Source organism: Condylura cristata, unplaced genomic scaffold (genome assembly GCF_000260355.1).
Source record: "Condylura cristata isolate star-nosed mole 26May11 unplaced genomic scaffold, ConCri1.0 scaffold00017, whole genome shotgun sequence".
Taxonomy (NCBI): domain Eukaryota; kingdom Metazoa; phylum Chordata; class Mammalia; order Eulipotyphla; family Talpidae; genus Condylura; species Condylura cristata.
In genome coordinates this window covers 20,851,164-20,874,298 of record NW_004567118.1, presented here as the reverse complement: position 1 = coordinate 20,874,298, position 23,135 = coordinate 20,851,164, and the positions used below count along the sequence as shown (strand labels likewise).

Here is a 23,135-nt window from a genome sequence, read left to right as displayed (position 1 = left end):
CCAGTTCTCATACACAACACTGTGACCAGGCCTCCTCTCAGGAAACTTTCATGTGCACTGGAGTCTGAAGGATGTTGCCATCCTGAGTCCCAGATACCTTAGCATTCTCCCCTCAAGAGGAGACACAGAAACCAAGGGACCACATGGCTCCCAGATGGCACACCCAGAGTGGGGGGCGGGCCAGAGCAAGTCTGCACTCTGCACTGACCTCCATGTGGCTGGAGCCCCCAGCAAGGCCCCTGAGCCCTAGGGGCCCTCTTCGGCTATTGTGTGAAGGCAGAGTCGGCCATTTTCAGAATAAAATGTAGCTTTATTATGACATAGGAAAGACTACAAGCCATCAAGGAAGGGGAATAGAGTCAAACAGTTCCTTAAAAGGCAGGTAAAAGGCAGGTGTAAACATCTTGGTAGTAAAATCCACAGCACGATCATTGGAATCATCATCTTACAATTTTGTCTTCAAAGTTATAGTAAACAAAAGTCACTTGAACTGTCAAAATAACCAGCAAATTTACACAAAGAAAAGCATACACACCAAGCCGAGGCCCAAGAGCATGGGCATGTTCGCTGCAGGGGCTGCTGCGGAAGGTCCTGGACGCTGCTGTGCCACAGAGGGCCCTCCCTCTCTGGCGGGAAGGACTATGGGCTCCCCGGCACCCCCCCACCTCTCTTCAGACAACTGAGCAAGCAAAGTCCACTTGTTTCAGCACAAATCGCTATGAAGACAGCCACCTTGGGAATACACATTATTTTAAATACACCAGGTATGAGGGAAATCCTTAGTGTTGAAAAGTGCTCGTGATGATCGGAATACAATGTGAGTGCTTAGAGAGCCAGAGCCAAAGGCAGCAAGTATAATCAACTGGGGTATGAGCTTTCAAGGTAATGCCTACAAAACGTAATGCAGCCTCACTATCCTGCCACAGTGCTCGCTGAGCCCTTGAACAGCATGGGGACGGGGAGGGTGTAGAGGAGAGAGATGTGAGAAGCAGCACAGAACACCACACCACAGGCAACCTGCCAGGAAACCCAAGGCCCACATGGCTGCCCTGCCCCCTCTCTGCACTGGGCCGCTCTGGAAACCACGAGCAAAACAAAGGAAGAGATTTTGTGGCTCTCAGTGCTGCAAGCCAGTGTGAGTCAATTCTCCTCCTCTTAGATCTCCTATTAAGGGAGATCCCCTCTACATAAGAAGTCTTCATGGCTCTGTAACACACCCAGGCTGGGCACTGGGGCCATTGCTGAAAACCTGCACACACCCCTGTTTCTCTAATAATGCTGGATGTTTCATAATGCTTTAAAACTTAATGTCCCGAAGTGCAGAAATGCAAGTGAGAATGAAATGAGCAAGTGCTTAAGAATCTGTATCACCAAGGATTTAGCTGTATATGACTGCTGTTTCATGTGTTCCAGTACTTTCCAGAAAGCAGGAGGACTCCACTCCTGCTAGTATTACTCCTTTGTAACCGAACCAGCTAATGAGTGGAATCTCAGTCACTGCTTTTCTGTGGCTTGTCAGCTAAGAACAGTTTACACATTTTTTAAGAGGGGGGAAAAAAATGAGTATTTTGTGACACATTCAAATTATATGAAATTAAAATTTCAGTGTCCAAAAGTTTTACTGGAGCACAGCCATGATTGTTTTTGTATTATCTATGGTGGAAACTGTAAGACCCTACAATGCCTAAAATATTTAGGACCTGGCTCTCAATGAAAACAGTATGCTGACCCTCTTCAGATGCAGCTGAGCGCCCAGAACAGACACAGCTTGAAAGTGGGTTGTTCACAAAAACAGGAAACAACTTTTCATTCCCCACATCTGGGTTATAATTTCTCGAAAGGTACAAACAATCTTAAGTTTGGGTTTGAACAGACAGAAGCATGCAAGGTATCTTACAAGGAACAACTCGTATTGTTCTATCTCCTCTACCAGCTCTGCCAACAAGCTGTCACAATCACTTTTTCTCTTCTTATAACTGAAACAACACTAAACGTGAATCAGATGCACTGAGCAATGTAATCCAGTCTCCACTGGAAGCTACTACAGCTTCAGTCTGACACAATGGCCAGCAAGGTAGTGGCACAGGTAGCCAGGAAGAAAATATGAGGAAGGGAAACAATAAGACCACTGAAAAATGCTTCATATACTCAAAATATTAATATGACACATATATAGCTGCAGCCTGTTCCTTCTGTTGCACCCGCCAGCTATAACCTGGACACGGATGCTTCTAGAAGGGAAGTCGGGAGGAGGGGAAGGAGGCAACCAGCACCAATTAGAAAGCAAAATTCACTCGAGTATAAAGGAGAAACAATCTAAATTTCAGTATAAAGTCAATAATTCTTTCACATTACTATCATTACATTTATGAAATTCATCATTGTGGAAATGGAGAGAGAGAAAAACAGGGAGGAGGTAAGAAAAGGCCTATTTCTAGAAAATCAAGAGAACACCAGGGCTGACGCGTCCACATGCATTTGATGCTAGGTTACCTGCAGAATAAACGTGCTCGGAAACCCCGGTGTCTCCAGTCCCAAAGGCTCGGGGTGGGGGCGGGGCGGCTGTGTGTATCTGCTGACAGAGGGAGGCTAAGAGCTCCGCTGCTATATATATTTAATACTAAGCTCACAAGACAAAGGTATTTTGTCCTTACACACTATCTCTGTCTTCCTATTTGCTGCCTCGGGCCCCTAACTTTAAAATGGCCTGGTGCCTTCAGAGCCTCACTGTGGTGTGGCTGCACGGAAGCACAGGACAGGTGCTCTGCCGTGCCCCCTCTCTCTGAGGCGCACAGGAGACGCGCTAGTGCAGATCTACTCTGCTCCTCCCTCGCGGGGCACACCCTTCACTTAACTTGTTCTGTTGTGTGGTTCCTGGAAGCGTTCTCCGAGCATGGGGTCTGTCCAGTCAAACACCCATCCTCGGCACCCACTGTGATGACTCCTTGAGACCCAGGCTACAGAGGACCCCCCCGCCCCAATGCTCTTGAGGGCGCTTCCATGGATGGCAGAATCATGTTGTTGGGGAGGTTGGGGATCATTTCGTGAGACTTGCCAACTCATTGCCTTCATTTTTCTGACCAGCTGTGGGTAAGGCTACTCGTATTCCAAGAACTGTTTGTGATAGAACAGTAAGTATCTGCAAAAGTGAAGAGAGAAGCATGCTTATTTTCAAATTCCAGCCAAGTTACACAGAACCAACCCACCCCGACTGAGAACACTGGTACTGAGGTCTCTACACAGCTCTGCTGTCAGATTTCTTGGTGGAATGGCTTTGGATTTTAGTTCCCAAACATGGAGTCCTAGTTCCCAAGCACCCCATCTAGTTCCCAAGCCACTCCAGTCTGTCTGCCCCAGGGTCCTCCCTCTCATATGGTTCTGGAGCCTGGCCTCTCATGTCTGTGACTGCCACTGCCTTTGGGGGTAGGACTAACTTTGTAGGACTCTCATAGTGGGATCTTATCTAAGCCCAGCATCACCCTGGCTGCCTCACTGCCGAAGCTGTCCTCTTAAATACAATTACGTATAACTTCAAAAGGGTGGCCCCATCAAATACAAAGTCCAGATGCCTCAAAGCTCATGGCAGCTCACCATGGGGTTCAAGAACAAGGACTTGTCAAGGCAAAGGAGGGAAGCCAGGAAGGAATAAAATAAAAGGCTAAAAGAGAGAAGAGCTTTCACAGAAGAGAGGGGTTCTGTGGTTAATGCAAGCCCACCATCTTCTGGGTGAGGGCGTCAATCCAGAGCACCCTGGTCAAACATTCTTTCTCACTTGACAAATGATAAGGCTGGCGTGCTGTGCAGACAGGCCTCACTACTTCAGCAACCGGAAGGGAACATCTCCGAATGGCACACTGAAAAAGCATGCCACTGGACGAGGCTGGACAAGCAGGAAACAAGTGCCACCTGGACATACCCCTCACTGTCCAGCACGTCCTCGATGCTGGCCTTGGTGATGATGGCATCATCACACTTGAACCACTGATCCTTATGCTGCCGGATGAAGCTGGTGTAGTGGCCGCTCTCCAGAGTCCCTTGGTGGTTAACGACTGCAAACAATGAGTACCTAGTTTGGGAGGAAAGGATTGGGGAGAAAAGCAGAAAGCTCAACTTTATCACCATCAGAAACCATGCAGTCAGAAGCCTGCACAGCAAGAGGTAGCCCCACTGACCCCAGATGAAGCACCCTAGGAGTGAAAGCCAACACACAGAGGCAAAAAAGTCTGCCCACTCTGCTCTGAGCGACATCACTGGAGTTAGTAGCAGTGCTAACGGCAACTGGAGAGGGCAGGGACTGTGACACTTTTACCCTCCCTGTCTTGATGATGGGAGGGAGGACAGTGAGGAAAGGCAGAGTGTAGCCAGAAGAGGAGGGGTCATGCTCCCCAACAGGAGGGAATGTTTATGATGCAGACCTGAAGATCCTTTCCTAACATGGACTAAGTACTTTCAACACAGGTCAACAGTGAGACCAGAAGTCAGTGAGCCAAAGAAATAACAGCTCCATCGCTGTTACTCATAAACAAGTGGCATCTCCGAGAAAGGCCAGTGGGATACCCTGCAAGGATGCTCTCCCAGCTCAAACCTGCAGGTGCCAGGACCTCACACCACTTACTTGTTGTCATTATTGAGACTATCTGTGGGCTGCTGGTACTGTCCATTCATTCTGCTCTCTTTGCTGTAACAAACAACAGAAAACTCAGAATCATTTAAAATAATGAGCCAGAGACCCAGGGCTTGAATGTTAATATCAATATCACTGGGAGCCTACTATGTCAGACCTGTGCTAGAGATGTTTAGGTAGGATTTCCAGCTCATCTCTGAGTTGAGGTGAGTAAATTAAGGTCAGGGCGGCTAAGTGCTCTGCCTTGGCATGGAGCTTGGTCCCCAGTTCTACCTGTTGCACCTCCCAAAGGATGGGACCTTCCCCAGATCCTTTCAAGGAAGCACGGCCCTGCTCACACCTTGACCTCAGGTTCCTGGAACTATGAGAAACACCTGCAACTCAAGGCCACCAAGCCTATGGTAATATCACAGCAGCCCTAGGGAACTCATGTGTTTCTACCCCATCAGCCAGCCCCTGGTTTTGTGAGAGGGTAAATTACAAGTGGTCTATGACATAAAGGTTTTGAAAACAAGAGCAAAGTTATCTTCAACTACAAAATCAACTCAGTTTATATGTATCCAGAATCAATTTCATCAGCTAAAAATGCTGCTTTCTCACTGTGATCCTATCTTGACAAGTCTGAAAGTTGATAAAAGACTACTAAGGAAAATACAAAGCTGAAATATACCTGGGGAGAAGCAATTCATTAAACTAAAGTGTGTCTTCCGTTTCCAGTGAGGTGGGTTTTAAGCAGGTTGGGTTACATCAACATTGTCATCCCTCTTCCTCAGGGCCCCGTGATAATCACAGACCTAATGGAGCACACCCCTCACCACAGACCCAGCTGACAAGCCCCTTCATACCTGGATGCCATGAAGGGGGTCATGTCCAGTTCCAGGGGAAAGGACACATAGGTGGTGATCTTCCGTCTCAGTTTGGCTGAGTGTTCAAATCGCTACAGAAATGGGAAAGACGGAGACAAAGGAAGCTATGAAGGTCTCTCCCTGGTGCTTTTCCCTGTGGTCCCAAAACTGAGCTTTTCAACTTTTTTTATCAATTGCCTTTGGCAATATCTAGCTCTTACAGATCATCTAACATACTATTAACCCATGTAATTCTAACATATGGGGTTCAAGTCATGTCTTAAAATGATACAAGTGTTCAAAGTAATAAATATCAGGGGCACAAAAAATAAGGCTTATGTCAAATCCTGCAAAGTGCAAGGTTTCAGAAAGCAACATTGACAACTGGCACTAGCAAAAGTAAACTCCACTCCTCTGACCTGACAATGTATTCCTGACATGATCAGAAGCCACCAAATCCAGTTGGTGAGCTAGGAATGGTTTTTTTGGTTATCACATTTTTAAAGAATTATAAAATTCAGAAGACTGTGAAACAGATTGTATGTGTCCGCAACTTTCAAGATATTTACTATCTGAACCTTTATAGAAAAAAAACCTGCCTGTTGACCCCTGACTAGATCATAATGCTAAGGATCTTTGCTTCTAAAAGTAAAAGAGAAACAAAGGTTGGAGTGGAGGAACAGTGAAACCTTAATAAAAGCCCTCCTCCCCAGTAGGGTATGTAATTCACATCCTAGTCTCATTTGAAAATTATCTTTTATTTACAAGACAGGAAAAGGGTTTACAGCTTACTACCCGCTTGTCTTCAGTGCTTGCTACTGGGCCCACTGCAATTCTAAAAGCACTCTACCCAAACCAACAGGCTGACTGTACCGGAGACACAAAATCGAGCCAGTACTGGAGACTATTTTCTGGCAAACCTACTTTGAGATGAAAACAGGCCACAATGGGCAGCTTCTTCATGGTGAGCTGTTTAGTGGACTCCTGGTAGCTGTGACAACCACTACATTTGATCTTGGCACTGCTTCCTAAGTGCTCCGGTCTGGTAAATCTACAAGGTATTTAAAATGTACATGTTTAGGGAGAAAAAAAAACTGATGAGGTAAGAAGAGAAACAGACATTTCATTACTTCCAAAGGGTTCATTTCCTTACTAAAAAACACACAATACAGTTAGAGAGGTTTGTAATTTCATAATGAAAAAGTATTTTCTTCCTTCTCTATCACTTTCAAAACATTTACCTAAAGTTTTTTTTTTAAAGAATTATTCCTTTATTGTAATTTTAAAATTTTATTACTTGTGTAGAAATGGGTTGTAGGTCAGAGGTGCAGGGGGTGAGAAGAGAACAGGCAGATCTACTGAAACACACTGTTAAAGGGAGCAACAGGCAAACAGGTCTGCTGTGCCTGATCCCTGGCCTGGGATTAAACTCAGGCCATCATGGTGGAACTTCGCAGTGGTAGTGTTGAGCGGTAACCCACAGGCTACCAGAGAGGTCCCGTAAAGTCTGATACTATGGTAATAATTTTCTAGATACTGTAAGACCCATCAATCAAATATGCCCCAGAAAAATGAAAGCATACATTCACACACAGTGGGCAGGAGTGCTGATCAATTTTACTTCTAATAGCCCCTAACTGGAAGCAACCCAGGCACCCTCATGGATGGGCCAGTGGCTGAACACTGTGGTGCAGGAACATGTGTGCACGAACAGGAACAGATAATTAATACACACAACCTAGCTGAATCCCCCTAGAATTTGAGTGACAAAAGCCAATCCCCAAGTTACAGATGACTCCGCTCACATTACCTTCTTAAACACGAGGTTTATAAAAACAAGGAACATGCTCCTAGTTGCCGGGGTGACAGAGTCAGTGGTGGTGAGAGGCAGGTGTAGGGTGAGGAGCCTTGTGGGGAAGGGTGCCCCTTGCATCCTGACTGCATGGATGCAAATATCTTGGCTGTGACAGTGATCCACAATTTCACAAAATATCATCATTGGGGGAACTAGGTTTATTGCTTACAATGACATGGGAATTGACAACTATCTCAAATTAAAATTAATTAAAAAACTGGACCTCCCTGGTGGCGCAGCGGGTTAAAGCACAACACAGAATCTAAAGCCACTTCCGCATGAGTTCGATTCCCGCCTGCCCCGGAGGTGACCACATGGTGTGGCAGACCTCTCCTGACCCGCCCGCTGCTCCCCTCAGCAGTGTACTTCGTCCATCTGCCTGGTAATTTTCTAATGTAAGACATACCACAAGATAGTCAGAAAGACTGCCTGGGTAAATAGGTAAATATTTCTGGTACAGGAGGTAGCTACCCAAGATAAAAATTCCTAAGACAAAAATTTCACTGTAGTATATGCAAAATATTAAGGTTTTAGGCTAAAAAACCAAACACCCAATCTTTTCACACAAAGGTCTGAAAATCCTTATTTATCCTTTGGAAATTTTGTCTTTTTGCCTCAGGCAAGATGAAGCCCCTTCTGAGCAAAGCTGATACTGTCCGACCTGTGAGAAGCCCAAAAGTGGGAGCATGAAGACCCAGTGGGCACCTGGGGGAGGAGGAAGGCTGGGCAAGGCTATCTGCGCGAGTTGACACAACGTGCCAGAATGAACCCATGAATGCAAAACCCAAGTGGGGAATTCTCTGGACCAGTGGCCTTGTTTTTCAACATAGAAGTTTCAAGGAAAGAAAACAATGGGGTTGAAGGCTGTGAATTTGAAACCAAGAGATTACAAGACAGAATTTAAGTAAAGGAATTCAGGAAGGAAAACAGAGGCCAACTCACATCCCTGTTCAAGCATCTATTGTATCTATCTCCCCTCCCACAGCATCTGGGGAATTCCTAAAAGCAGATGGGCTATGCAATACTCCCACCTGACTAAGTTAACCAGAACCAGTTTCTGTTTTTTAGAACCTTGCAGGAATTCTGATCTGGTGAGTGCAGGTAAATATATGCCACACCAATGAGCAGTGTCTTACCACACTATCTGAACTTAAGTTCCTGTATTTTAAAATTCTAAACATGAACTTTGTGCCTGCTGACCACACAAGGTAAAACTACACTTCCATACAAGGACTCACCTGCAGTGACTTCTATTATGAATGAAAAAATAAGGATGGTAAAACATTAAGCTTGGTTAAAATCAAGTTTAGCAAGAGTCTCTGCTTGCCCCATAGCTGTATGCGATAGCTACTTAAATGCATCTTGCAGCACTTACACCCAAACCTCATCACTTGTCTACACTGATGCTGTAGTTGGACAATTGAAAGTGCAAAACACAGGTGTTTCCATCGCCCACAGAAAAGGGCAAACCACACGAGAAAGGGAGTCTTAGGGCATACTCTGTTGCACATATTACCCACAAAAGGTGAGGAGGTTCCAAGTTTTGTTTTTTGGCTCTCTGATAATTTATAGGGGACTAGAAAGGGGTAGGAGTCATGATAGCACATCCGCCAGCACAAAGCTGGGGGGAACAGAAACAGCCAGCTGTCTCACAAAACTCTGACAAACCAGTATGAGCAACTGGCACCAAGTGTAGGCATTTGTTATCCTACCTTTTCTCATGTTCTACTCTGGACACATGAAAGGAAATACTGCTGGGACCCTGGGTGGGCCTGAATTTATTGGGGCTTTACTCTAATCAAACCCTTCTCTGAACTATCTCATGGCAAGGAGAGTAACTGCCTGTAAGGAAAGGCCTTTTTTCCTTCCCTCAGAGTACAGACAGGCTTCTTACCTTCGCAAGCAGTCCGTGAGCGTGGTGGTTCCTGACACATGGCTTTCCCCATTCACCACGCTGCTTTCACTCCCTGGGCTCAGGGGCCAGAATGGGGTGGAAGAGCCAGGCAAATCCAAACTGATGTCCCAGAAGGGGTCTATTGTGGTGGAGACACCACTAGCAGAAAAAGGAGACAGAAACACACCTGAGAATAGATATCCAGACAGGGGTAGAGGCGCAACTGATGGAGTGCACCTCAGCATTTTTCACTGCTTTGTCCTTAGTCCAAATGACATTTCAAGTCAGGAAGAGCTGAGCTCACACCCTTCATGGTCCCATGGAGGACGACATGTGAGCCACTTACAGCCAAGGTTTTTGTAAAACAATAATGCCTGGACTGCAGATCATCACAATCACTTTAGGATATTTGGAAAAATATCCTAAATTTAAATTCCTGGCCCCATGTTCAGAAGATCTGAGTTGAAGGATCCATCCCTGCAGCATCTTGAACTGCAGACTGCCGACTGGGAACCGCTACCCTAGCTACCCGTTGTAGCTGAAGGCACCTCCGAGCTGTAGCTGCTGTAGTCTGTGCTCTATTTGACAAAGCTAGCTGCTCCTAAATATTTATTTTAAAATGCACAAAAGAAAATTCAGATTGGGAAATCTATCAGATATTAAGTAGGACATAAACCCCAGATAATATCCTGCAGGTGGAATTCAGTTTGTGGGGCCAAAACTGGGACTCTGAGCTGCCCAGAGCGATGGACCATGTTGGTGCTATGTTACTTACCAGGATCTGCATCCTTTTTAACACTCACATGGAAGAACTTTTCCCATTAACTGGCCTACCCTACACAAATGCGAGTGGTAATACACCATAGCTTATGAGATCATTTTTGTGGCTCATGACTGGGTTGTTTCTTGTTTTCAATTGAAACCAATAGAAAACACTGGTGTGCATGAAATAGACTGGAGGGCTCCTCTAACTTCAGCCAGTGCACCTCCTCCTGGCGCTGAAACCTTTGTGCGCCAAGCTCAGAAACTGTAAGTGCAAATAGTTAAGGACACTACTTCAGAGGCATGAAAGAGGAAATGATGAAATAATTAAAATTAAAGACACTTTGGAGCACATGTCCATAAATCTACCACCTGAGGTCCATTCCTTCTCTGAGAAGGACTCTTTTATGTGATTCCCAGTGTCAAGCACCGAAAGGAAAGCAGAGACGTGGGGGAAAGCTTCAAAGCACATACTCTGAGCACGGGCAGTAATAAGGAAGCTTCACGTGAAGGACTGCGAGCTTGTTGGCCACCATCCTGATGACCTTCAGCACGCAGGGGACCTGCAGTTTCTCTAGCATTTCCGCTGGCATGATCTTATCTCAGTATATGGCAAAGCTCCCAACTGCACTTCTTCTCATCTGGTTGCTGCAGCAAAGGACCCAGAGCAGCAGCCAAACATCCTACTGACACATCACCAAGGGTCCAACTGGGGAGGTACCAAGTAAACATTCAAATCAAGAATCTGAAAGATGTAAATTTCTCAGATACAAGAGTTTTGTTGACTGAAAAGGTACCATGCTGGTCAATAAGCAGCACCCAGAGTGTAGTCAATCTGCAGGAACTAGGTCCTGGTCAACGAGGATCCCAGAAGAATACTGGGGTATCAGGCACTTACTGGCAGACTTGGCAGGTGACATCAGACTGCAGCCCCCCCGTGAAGATCTGGTCTATGATGCAGTTGCAATGATTGGGGTTGTTGGCCTTTTTCCCATTATCATCCCCTGGAGAAAGAGTGTGTAGGTCAGTGACCAACGTCTACAGCCCCAAGGCAGGTTTCCAAAAGCCAAAGAAGCCACCCAAGGAAGGTGGCTGTCCATGCACAGAGCTGCACCAAGGCAGAAGGGCCAACCATTTCAAAGTGCACACACAAACTCTTATTCAGAGAGGAGCCAGGGGCGGGGCATGGCTCAGACAGCTTTCTATATCCTTCTTTCTCTCCATTCCTTAGCTTCTGTCTTGAAACCAAAAAGTACTTAAAACCCAACAACTGAGGAAAATCATGATTTCCTTTTCATGAGCCAAGTAAATTTTTCCAGAGAGGTGGTAGCTCAACATATTTTAGAGAAATCCTCTCAGGGGAGTCCCTATTCCCCAGACTGGTTTCAAACAGAGCTCTCCCTTCACAAAGGTCACTGCAGCACTCCCACCTCAGCCTGTTTTTCTCATCAGCCCCTAGTTCTGGAACTTCAGGAACATTATGTCTTCCAGTCAGTTGTAACGAGAAGTATCACTGCCCACTTTTTTGGGTTTGAACTTAAGTTTTAACATAACCCATTTTCAGCTTCTAGTTATAGAAGTCTCCTAATTATTCTCAAATGCTCAGAAAAATTTAATAATCTTTCACAGTGGCTCTTTTCTGTTTGTATGTTATGCTTTATACAAGGAAATTAATCTTACCTCAGCTATTAAGCTACTTTGATTCTTAGGATATTCATAGAATTAGCTATGTTTCCATCAGAAAATCATAGAAGTACTAAATAAATAAATAAATAAAGCCCAAACCCAAAGTTATGATAGTTGATCAGAATAAGCTGCCGAGCTTCACGTTTGGCTCATCCCTGAGCTGTAATTCCAGATTCCACAGGGCCCCAGTGAAAGAGGCCAACTACCGAGACTGGGAAGAAGCTAAAGACTATTCACACAGCAACCTGGAAAGATAATGCTCTTTAAAGAGAAAATCAGCCAACAGGACATCAGCACAGAGGTCAGAGGTGAGCAGGGGACGTGCCGCCCTGACACACTTAGTAACACTGACCGATGCGCCTAAACCAGTAGCAGCATCAGGTCTGGCAGGAATGAATACTCCTAGACTTCACCCCAGAGCGCAGGACAGAAGCACCAATAATGGACTTAAGAAGCCCTGAGCATGACTGACCTAAAGTTTGAGGGACGCCCCTTAGCTGATAACCTCTGTTGGTTACTTCAGCATGGGGCCTTCAAGTTGGGAAACCTGCGGTTGGGAGACAGGAGAAGAACCCACCAAAATTTGTTTTTCAGGCCCAATCTTCCATTACTAGCCCTCAGAGCTGCTGCATGCTCTTCCCCGCCTCCTGAAACACCCCAAAGCTGTTAAACACACGTCTGAGAACCCTGGTGAGGGCACCAGGATGCAAGACGACACTACAGGAGAGCCAAGTTGCAGTGAGAATTTTACCCTTTAAAGAGGCAACCAGAAATCAACATGGGAAGGAGCAGCAAGTGTGCAGGTTGAATTTTGCACATTCAGCTCTCTGGCTACTTTACAACAGTGGCCCTTTCGGGGACTCCACAAGGGAAGGGAGAAGTTTCGATGGGTAAGTTGTGTGTGTCCAGAAGCTTCTGGGCTCCACAGCCATGACAACACAGAGGGAGATGAACTTAGCTCCCTCAGACTCACAAGTCAAGCCAAGCGGAGCCCAGCAGCACAGGACTCGAGGCAAAGGCCTATGAAGAACTGAAGGCTAACGGTTCCTGTCGGAGCTACAGAGGAGCCAGTGCCACACCATGCCACCTGCAAGGTCAGCAACCCAAAAAGGTTTCCTCCTGGTTGAAAAACAAGATACAAAGAACCTCTTTGTGGCGTTTTCCTTATTGGAGAAAAAAATGAGCACACACTGATGAAATCCAACAGGTCATACCCACTCTATGGGCAAGAGCACACGTGCCCAGACCCCACACCCTCGGGAGAAACAAGGACGTGGCCACACCTTTGCAGTGCCGGTGCAACACGTCCAGGGCGGCGATGAGGAACTCGTGGGCATCCTGCTGCTCATAGCCCGCCAGGTGTCGGGCGTGTGTCCACACCAGGTGCAGCAGCTTGTATGGAATGTGAGGGGAACGGTGCCCAGAGTAAAACTGTTCAGAGAGAAGGGAAGGAAAACGCCCATTAGCAATAAACGCAACACTCCAAACACCTAGCACAGGCACAGATACTGCACAGCTACGAGAAAGTCTACGGCTAGTCTGACCAGAATGACTGCTTTGTCTCTGTGGGCACTCACCGCACTTTTTGAGGCTGTGCGTCATTTTCTCCCTTCCTGCCATCTAGTTGCTCCAGATTAGGTCTAAGTGATGAAGCACATGTGTCTGCCAAAACAAATCCACCTGTATGCTAAATTACACTTTAGTAAACTTGAGCCTAAAGGCAGTATGATAGAAGCTGTATCACCCAATGGACTCAGGAAAATCCATTAGTGTGAGTGCGCACTAACATTCCTATTTTGGTCTACTTGCTGCTGTAACGTAGCAGTTATTGGCAGGGTGCGGGTACTTAGGAAATGAGTTAGGTTAGACCAGAAAGAAGTTGGCAAACTTTTCCTACAATATGCTCTGACACCCCTCTGCCACTGACGGGTCTGACACACAGGTGAGTGGTGAGGCTATGTTACAGCAAAGCTTATGAGAGACAGGAGGCCAGGTCTGCAGGTGTCCTGTTACTTACAGGGCACCCAGCTCCTGCAGCAACTTAAGGGCAGAAACAGCCCTGGTTTTCAGTTGGGAGACTGAGCCACTGTAGCTGAGTGCCTTTCTGAAGTCATTGATCTGGGAAGTCACTTAAGTCCTGAGCAATGTGGAAAGCATTGCTCGGGGCTACATAAGGACAGGCACAACCTGAGTGCAGCCTCTGAGCCCTCAGAGGGACTGAACCTGGTATTTAAGGCAGGGGGGTTCAGAAGAGCCCTTTGAGTGAAGCACACTCAGAAGGTGTGGACACAGAAGACCTTACTCTGCTTGCGAACAGAGCAGGAAGGGACACAGCACCCCACATGCCTTACTAGGATCAGGATGGCAGACATGGAGATGAAGGTGAACTCACCACGTGTATAGCAGAGGCAAATGCCACCCACTTGTTAGACCCCCCTCAAAGCGCTCCTTCTCACCCTTTAGCCAGCAGTGTGCCTCTAAAACTGATGCCAGTTACCTAACAATTCCTTTTGGGAAAAAAATGTTTCTCTTCCATAAAAATGTAAGCATGAAATATTTATTCACATACAAGGTTTCAGAATGTGCCTTCCTTTATGCCGGTCAATCATTTTTTTAAATGAAGGTAGGACATGGGGGAGGAACCCCCTTACCTCCTGGAACAGCGAGGACATCTCACAGACCAGACAGGAGCTGGGGCTCTGCATCTCACACCTGTGCCTGTCCGAGAGGAAGAAGTCCCGCAGCAGAGGTGTGTGGGTCAGAGCCTGCACGATGCAGTTCATGAAGCACGTGTTTCCCAGGTTGATCAGCCCGCGCAGACCTGGACAGGAAGCAGATGGGAGAGTGGGAACAGTTGGCACATTAGCCCCTGTGCACCCCGAAACCAAAGGCATTGCAGGCTTCCTTTACATTTACTTGTTCATTTTCTTTTATTCATTCAAGAAGAGCAAGAAATGTAGTAACAACAAGCTGTCTGACCTTTATGCCATCGTTGTATGAACCTTGCAGAGTAACTTTCACCTCTCTCTCATACTCTTCAGCCATTACAAGCTTTCACAGGCGTATTCTACCACCCACCAGGTAAAAATGAAGCCTCTCCCATTTTACACATTTCTAACATATATAAATGTACTCAAGTCAGAGAACACTCACACTTTTCTCCGTGGATGACTGCACATAGCCTTAACCTGGCCAGAATATATTTGAGTCTTTTTACAAGAATGGACTCTGAGGGCCATGGGGCAGGGCCATTCCCACCATCACTGCCCCCAAGCCTGCTTTAGAGAACAGGTGCTTAAGATGTGGATAGCGGGCCCTCCATGGTGGCACAATGGTTTAAAGCACTTCACTATGAAGCTCTCAGAAGCCACTGATGACCGAGTTCAATCCTCAGCCAGGGAGCTGACCCACATGTTGCAGCAGACCTCTCCTGACCAGTCCACTTCTCCCCTCAGCAGTGTATTTCAGTAGATCTACCTGTTCTGTTCCTCACTCTGTCTCTGTTGAATCCTCTCACCTCCACACCTCTGGCCGATACCCCAGTTCTACAAGCATAAATAAATCTTTAAAAAACAAAACAAAAAAGAAGTGGGCAGTGAAGGACAGACTCACAGTTACTTAAAGGGCATTGTGTCATGAAACCCACATAAGTAAGAAATAAGCAATAAGTACTAAGTGAGAACGAAGTAAGTCTAATCAGACCAACACTCAAGCATGGCTGCCACCTACCAATGGTGCAGTTGGAGGTGATCTTTCGCCTTTTCGGGTTGTGTTTCAGCAGTTCAAGCTCCCGTTTGGTTGGTTCCCAAGTTGAAAATTTCTCTCCAACACCTAAGCAGAGCAGGATAGTCAGGTACTAAATTTCCCATCAAATGTGTTTCTAAGTATAACTGATAGTGCTACAGTATTTGTGAGGTTATATTTGCAAGTGAATATCAAACATGAGGTCTTCTAAACCCCAACTAGAACATGAGGGCGAATACATAATGGGTTTTCTTTTGGAGAATTTTCTGTGTATAAGTTATGTTTCTTGCAAGGAAAGTAATACCTTCAATTAAAGCTATTCTAACACGGATGACAAGATGCTTGTTTCTCAGTCTCTCTCCTTGAGTGTAGAGAGAGAGACAGCAGCCTCAGCGCCTATGAAAGTACATGGCAATTCAGATGAAAGAATTGCCCCAAAGAATGAGTGAAAGAATTGCCCCAAAGAATGAGTGAAATTGAACAGAAAAGGCATTTTTAAATATATTATCTTCATGAACATCTGTACCTGTTAAAGATTTCAACGAAAGATAGTAAAGGTGTAAACACTAAGAATCACCTTTCAGTCAACACACACCCTCCTCTCTTAGAAGCACTATTTTTTCACCACCTAAAATTTTTGCATAACTCAATACACTTAAAGAGAGCATATCACCAATAGATAGGCTTTCTGAAATGACTTTAGAACAGTTCTGTTTTATTCCATGACATGCATCACTTAGTCCTGGGATCTAAGTATTTTGCACCAAAAAATAATATATTACACTTAGTTACAACATCATTAGATTTTTGAGGAAAGAATAAAAGCTAAAGAAACTGTTCTCTGGGAAAACATTTATTAAGTACAAATCATTCTGATTAGAGAGTATTTATTTCTATTACTTCATTCTCAAAACTATGGGTGGTTTTTAATGTAAGGATGATTAAGGCAAGAATGTACAAAGCAGATGCTGGGTTTGTATGTTCTTTGTACAATGGTTCTGTCAGCCTGGCAGAGCCCTTTGTAGCATTCTCAGACCCATGGGGTACCCTGGGGCTCTTGCTGTAGCCTAGGAAGTCACTCAGGATGCTGTGGACATGCTGTGGCAGCCAGTCACCTCACCTGGCTCCTCTACAAGAGGGATGGAGCAGGAGTGGGGGGCATCTTCTGCCAATCAGATGCCAACCTATAAAAACCCAGCAGCTCTCTCCCTGGATATTTATCTTTCTCTTGGTGAGTTTTGTTCTTGACAGGCAAGACAGAAGTAAGATAATAGTCAGGTGTGTACAGCTAGGTAAAAACAAACCTTGCATTTTCCAAGCTTTCCGCTGTTCTTCTTTGGCTATTATCTCTATGTCTTTGTCATATATATAGTCCTGACACAAAAAGCAGTAGATACCTCCATACATAAGTTCTATGGCTGAAAAGAGAAAGGCAAGCAGTCAAAATTTAATTAAAAAATGAAAGTGTGTTGGGCCTCTCTAATGGCCTAGGGGTTAAGTCTCAATGCTATCACCACCTTTGACACCTTTCACCCACCTCTGAGTAGGCCTCTGGCCTACTCTGCAGTTCTTCAACAATATCATTTTTTTAAAAAGTTACATCACTGGCCCTCCCTGGTGGCGCAGCAGGTTAAAGCACAGCACTGAGAAGCTAAAGCCACTTCCACATGAGTTCGATTCCCACCTGCCCCGGAGGTGACCACATGGTGTAGCAGACCTCTCCAGACCCACCCGCTGCTCCCCACAGCAGTGTACTTCGTCGATCTGCCTGTTCTGTTCCCCACTCTGGTGAAGCCTCTCACCACCCCTGAGCCTCTGGCCTGTACCCCAGTTCTGTATGCACAAATAAATAAATCTTTAAAAAAAAAAAAAAGTTACATCACCTTTAAAAAAAAAAAACAACTGAACATGTAAATATGACAGATTTGGAGATATGAGACTGTGTGCACCATGTCCTTCTTGAAATCACAGAGCCTCATTATTACAAAGGGATTTCCCGCTGCAGATGGTTTATCTTCAGCAGATGAGAGGTGTATTTTTTCTGGAAGCTCCTACCAAGGGTTGAGGAACCTAGAAAGCAGTGCCACTCTAGTACTGCATAGCTCACTTTATTGTTTTCCCTGTGGATTTTCACAAGGAGGTCACATTATTTTAGATAAAGTGGACTTTGGAAGAATGGAAATGCAAATCAAAATTCACAAAACAGAAAGTGGGGGCAATGACTATTCCTAATGTCCAGCGGGACAGCTCAGGAAGGCGCCTTACCCAGATTGTGCCGTTTTGACTTCGCATGCTCATGAATATGTTTCTTTGTGAAACAGCCAAAAAAAACACAATGGAGGCAAGAGTGGAGTCTGTTCAGGTGGACGCCACAAACATGACAGACGCAGGACTTTGCCTGAAATCCAAAGAAGAAAATTAAACAGCAGCATGTGGTGTGCAAGTACTCAGAGAAAAATGTTCCAGCCGAGTTCCATGATGGGTATGGGTACAGTTATGAGAAAAGGGAGTGTGGATTTTGTCTCCAAATCTTACTGTACTAAAAGATCATTTTGTTAATGCTTTCAGCCATCCCAAAATATACGGACTTCATTTGGCTCAAACCTAGTGTCATAGAAGAAAACAATCCACAACCACAATTGCTAAAATCCATGAACTGCTGGGATGGTTACCATATGAAGTGTTAGGAGCAAGTCTCTGGTACTCCTCAGAGTTGCAGTGGGTGTCCCAAACCCTAGCTCCCATCCCTAGTCCAAGCCAGCACTCACAACCTAGGCACCCTTAGCCAGGTATCAATTTAAGTAAATCCAAAAGCAGTAACTAAGTGGAGACAAATCAAAGCAAGTCTGTGGCTAATAACTGGACCAGAAACCTAAAATTATAACTGTAGCACAGTGGTATATAAGTCTTCATATACCCAAATCATGCAATAACCTACTGTTTTCTAGAATGGTATACCAATTACCATGTATTTAGTCCCTCAGGCAATCAGATTGGAATCTCTGAGGGTAGTACCATGGTATGTACTTTGCTTGTTTTGATGGGGGAGGGAGGCAGATGGGGGAATAGTGGAAAATAGAGTACAGGGAAGGTTGCAACAGGAAAGAGTCTCAAAAAACAAAGACTAGCAAAACAAATATTATGTACAATATATATATGTGTTGAGTGAACACTGGACACTGGTGCTAGGGCTTTTGACCAATTTATCCCATTCAGTCCTTACACTCATCCCATTAGGGGTTTGAGCTCTTCTGATGTATGAAGAATTTAGTGCTGACACCGTGACTCTGTAGCCAGAAAGGACACAGCTAGAAGGGGTCCTATGGACCCCAGGGGCCTATATCTCCCACTTCAATAAGCAGCCCCTTCTGAACTCTACACATACAACAGTATCAGGGCACGTGCCAGGCCTGGGTGGGACCGTTGAATATTCACCTAGAAGGGAGGGTACTGGAAGAATAGGGACTACAAGTGTCCTTTAAGCTGTATTTATTAATACATAAACATCAATCATGGACTTTACTGCAATGGTAGCGGCCTTAAGGAATGCTACACAGGGGCATGAATAACCTCTTCAGCCACCAGAAGAGGTAGAGTTGATAAAAGAGGAGTTGGACAAGAAGATGAAAGCCTGGGCTAAAGTACTAAGACAGGAGAAACTTAAGACAGTCTAGAACTATGGACACACTGCTGTCAGATTACAGATGTTCCTCAGCAGTGTATTTCCAATGATTTGCCTGTTCTGCTCTCTATTCTATCTCTGGTGAATCCTCTCACCTCCCTACACCACCCCCCTGTACTTCCGGCCTACATCCCAGTTCCTGTATGCATACATAAATCATTAAAAAAGAGTAGATTACTATAAATCAGATAAAAGAACATACACATACTCATTAGTCTTACTCACGAAAGAAATCCATCTCTTAAATGTTAAAAGGAAAACCCCAAAATCATCAGTGACAATTGATTCAGGCAATAATCACCAATGGATACTAAACTCATGGATCCCTCAAAAAAAAAAAAAAACCATGATAATTCATAATGATTAAAACAGAGAAACAATCCAAATATCCAGCAATTAATGAATAGATACATAAATGTAGTGATCAGCCGTGGAATTTGATGCTGTTATAAAAGCAATCAAGTTCTGACATAGGCTATAACACGGATGAACTTTGAAATCATGCTGAGAAGCCGCACACCAAAGATTTAGTGAATATTATGAAATATTCTAATATGAAATATTCAAAATAGGTATATCTATAGACAACACGCATCTAATAAGTTGCCAGAAGCTAAAGAGAAAAAGAATGGGGAGCAGATGATAATTATTTGAAACTTGATAAAGGTGGGATGGAACCTGTACAGCTAGAATTGTTTAAAATGGTTAACTTTACTTTAAGTGAATTTCATCTGTACTGAGTGTAACATCCAAAAGGGTGAAATTATTCCACTTTAAGGCTGTGGTGTGCCTTAGAAATCTTTGAAAGCAGTTTCTTATCCTCCAGCTTATTGCTTAAATTAAACCACAATCGTTAATGATTCAAAATTACTAATAGTGTTTGAAAACTCAATCACTGTGGTAAAGTATTTTTTATGGATAAACTATTGTAAAATGCTGTAGTTACAGATCAAAGAGAAAGGCTATTTAAAAGCTATTACCTGTCCCACATAGTCCTAACATAATGTCTGTAATTTCAAAATATAGTGCAAACTATTAAGTCCTAACAACTAATGAAACTGAACATTTCTGATGTCTTACTGCTAGTTTCTATTTTCACACACAAATCCTAAAGTGGTAAGATAACCAAATTTTGGATTAAAAACCTATAATCCACTTCTACTTAGTAAGAAAACCCTTGCTCATCCAGGAATTTATTTTTACAGTAACATTTTGTAGCAACCCCACAAAGCACCTTTGTTTTACAAAGCTGTAACTGTATCTTAAGTTGAAGTATTATTATAAGGGCTTCTTATTGCTAAAACCAAGGAAGTACTTTTAATCAGCACGCTTAAATTATTTCTCATACTCTTTCTTGGCTGGCCACTAGAGTGTGCTAGAGACACAGTAACAAAGAACCCAAACTGATACCAGCAAACTATTCAAAAATTTAGAGTAAAAGTTCATGAAGGAAATTGTTGGTACCCTACCAAAAGGTACTGCAGTACTGGCAAACTTTAATTTTGAAAGAAACAGGTATCACCATCTATTTCCTACACCTGAAAATACAGATGTAGTTCAACAGCATTCAAACTGAGCAAGTGACATTAACATTAATCCAACCACAGGTAGCCCCTCCCCAACAAATTCCCTCCCTTTAGGAAATTAGGCAGAGTTAATGATGTTAAGCTTGACTCCAGCTTTGTTAAAAATTACAGGGGAGGGTAGAAGGGAAAAGAGTAAACTCCCTATTTAATCCAACGTAGAGGTGAATCTCACCTCACATAAACTTAAAAAAGAAACTAAGAATGTATAGGAATAACAAGACTACTGCCTACCCAACGTCAAAATTTTTTAGGGCGCACAGTTCCACTGGCAAGAATCTCACTCTGACTCTAAAAGAAATGCTTCATCTCTGATTTTAGTTCATGCCCAAGGACAATTCTTCCCAACACCATCACTGATATAAAAAGAAAACGAATCCCTAACATCCCCTATAATCTTAGCAGATATTTATTATCCCAAAAAAGTGCTACTCAAGATGAGAGTTAACTAAACTCCCAAAGTCAGGCTTGTAAATTGCAAAATCACTTACACCGTAAAAACTAGGGTTATTTTTTTGGTAAGCCTATAGAGGTATTTTCTGATTTCCAAATTCTTTTACATGGGTTGTGTATCTGAAAAATAACACAGCCCTCAAACTTGTCACAATCCTCACTGGATCATGATCTTTCTTAGTGGCGGAACACAAGCCAATTCTCACCTTCCCCACCTGATTTTTTTTTAATCCACTCCGGGCAGCTCCAAGTGATTCTTTCAAAAAACGCTGATAACGATAAAGCTTCCTCTTAAGTTTTGACTCTGAACAGCGGGATGGTTCGCTACATCTAAATGCAGTCCCCACACATCAATTCCCTCCAGGGACAAGCCTAAGAGAGGATGCGGTGGGGGGGAGTCCATCTCCCTAAATTTGCTCCCTAAGACTTTGGATCCGGTGGAGTAATCTGCCCAAGCACTGTAGTTACGCCCTAATAACCCCCATGTGCAGAAACGCACCGTTTCCTTGGCCCAGATTCTCCAAGCTAAACGCACATTCAAGATGGTGGCAAGGGGACTGACCCACAGCAGACCACTGGTCAAGCCCCGGATAAGCCTTTGTCTTTATTAGTTTTTTGCCTTCCTTTTTGCTCAGCGCACCCAACCCGACTCCCCACTCCTCGCATCCCAGAGGGTTCCTAGGACAGGCCTAGCGCTGGAACGTCGGGAACTCCATTCGCAGCACCAGGGTTCCAAGCAACCCTGCAAGACAAAGCCGTCCCCGGCCCAATTCTCAAGTGCCCACCCCGAAACCCCGCCCCCACTCCGTCCGCTTCCACGCAGCTCAGAGGAGAGACTGAGGAAGGAGGTGGGGGGGAGGAGGAGCGGGGGGAGGAGGGGTGGGTGGAGGCGGGGGAGGAAAGGAAAAGGGTGGGGGAGGGGACCAGGACAGAGGGTCCAAGCGCGCCCCCCGCCCCACCCCGCCGGCAAGAGAAGCCCAGGAAGAGTCCGCAGAGCCTGGCAATGCTCCCTCCTCCCGCATCCTCCACTACCAGGCGCCGACCAGGGCTGAGGGGGGGGTCGGTCTCCTCCGGCCTTCGCCCCCCTCAGTATTTCGGGGAAGGGAGGGGAGGCTCGCACCTTGCGCTTGCGGGCCTCCGCCGTGCCGCTCCACACGAAGCACTGGTAGATGGCACGCAGGTTCTGCTTCCAGTTGTCCACCTTGAAGCTGCTCAGATGCGAACAGCCCGGCGGCGTCACCACCAGCTCCGCGTCCATGGCCTCGCTCTCCGGCTCGGGGCGGGAGACCATGGGGGGCAAGGCCCGGCCGCGCGCGGAGGGCGGCGGGGGCGGCGAGGGGGACGAGGACGACGCCAGCGCGGCGTGTGGGCTTCTCGGCTGCGCGCCCCGGCCGGCCGGGGGACGGGCGCCGGCGACAAAGCTTGCGCGGCCGCGGGGCCGGCAGACAAAGATGGTGTTGCAGGGACGCGAAGGTGGAGGCGGCAGCAAGACAGGCGCCGCCCGCGCTGTGCAGGCTCAGTTTGCTGAGGGCGGCGTGGGGTGGGGCGCCGCGGCCGCGGGCGGGCGCGACGTCACCCCAGGCCTTCTGCAGGCGCCTCACTGCGCAGGCGCGTTCCGCAGCTCCCGGGTTCCGCCGCCGCCCCGCGTCTTCGCCCCTCCCTCCTGCTCCCCGGCGGCGACGGCCCTGAGGGGGCGGGGCTAATGAAGGCCCGCCCCCTCGCCCTCACCATTGGTCGCTGGCCGGCCTTCGGGCCCCAGCAGCCTGGTCATTAGCTCTCTGGCTGATTTCGAGCCGCCTCCGGGGACGCGGGTCACTAGACCTTCCCTGGCTTCCACCCACAGCTGGGGAGGCCGGGAATTGCGGAGGATTGGGTGATGCGGATGTCCGTCAGGACACTGAACTGGTTTGCGCCGGTCTGAGTTTTGCCGCAAAGAGGCGGAGCCAGAGTCTGAGCTGTGTTAATGACGGCTGGCTGGCTGGCTCAGCCTTGGTCTGGAAACCACAG

At 45.9% G+C, this 23,135-nt stretch overlaps 1 protein-coding gene across 1 annotated transcript; it reads right to left on the bottom strand.

The window, feature by feature from the left end:
- Window positions 1–295: 295 nt before the first annotated feature.
- On the bottom strand, window positions 296–22,684 carry USP22 (ubiquitin specific peptidase 22). The gene is made up of 13 exons (XM_004684516.2): window positions 22,249–22,684; window positions 17,676–17,808; window positions 16,715–16,828; window positions 15,396–15,497; window positions 14,318–14,487; window positions 12,950–13,097; window positions 10,879–10,984; window positions 9,219–9,377; window positions 6,394–6,520; window positions 5,470–5,561; window positions 4,616–4,678; window positions 3,917–4,066; window positions 296–3,139 (listed from the first exon to the last, which is right to left on the bottom strand). Exons 1-13 carry the CDS (start codon window positions 22,417–22,419, stop codon window positions 3,097–3,099), a joined length of 1,578 nt encoding a protein of 525 aa, XP_004684573.1. The 5' UTR covers window positions 22,420–22,684; the 3' UTR covers window positions 296–3,096.
- Between the last annotated feature and the right edge of the window lie 451 nt (window positions 22,685–23,135).

Excerpts from the sequence above, each read along its gene's own strand:
- USP22 (XM_004684516.2), bottom strand. The coding sequence starts at position 22,419 with ATGGTCTCCCGCCCCGAGCCGGAGAGCGAGGCCATGGACGCGGAGCTG. Across the intron at positions 6,521-9,218 it reads CTCACGGACTGCTTGCGAAG|ATTTACCAGACCGGAGCACT; the intron begins GTAAGAAGCCTG and ends AATACCTTGTAG. Across the intron at positions 5,562-6,393 it reads TGGCCTGTTTTCATCTCAAA|CGATTTGAACACTCAGCCAA; the intron begins GTAGGTTTGCCA and ends CCATTTCTGTAG.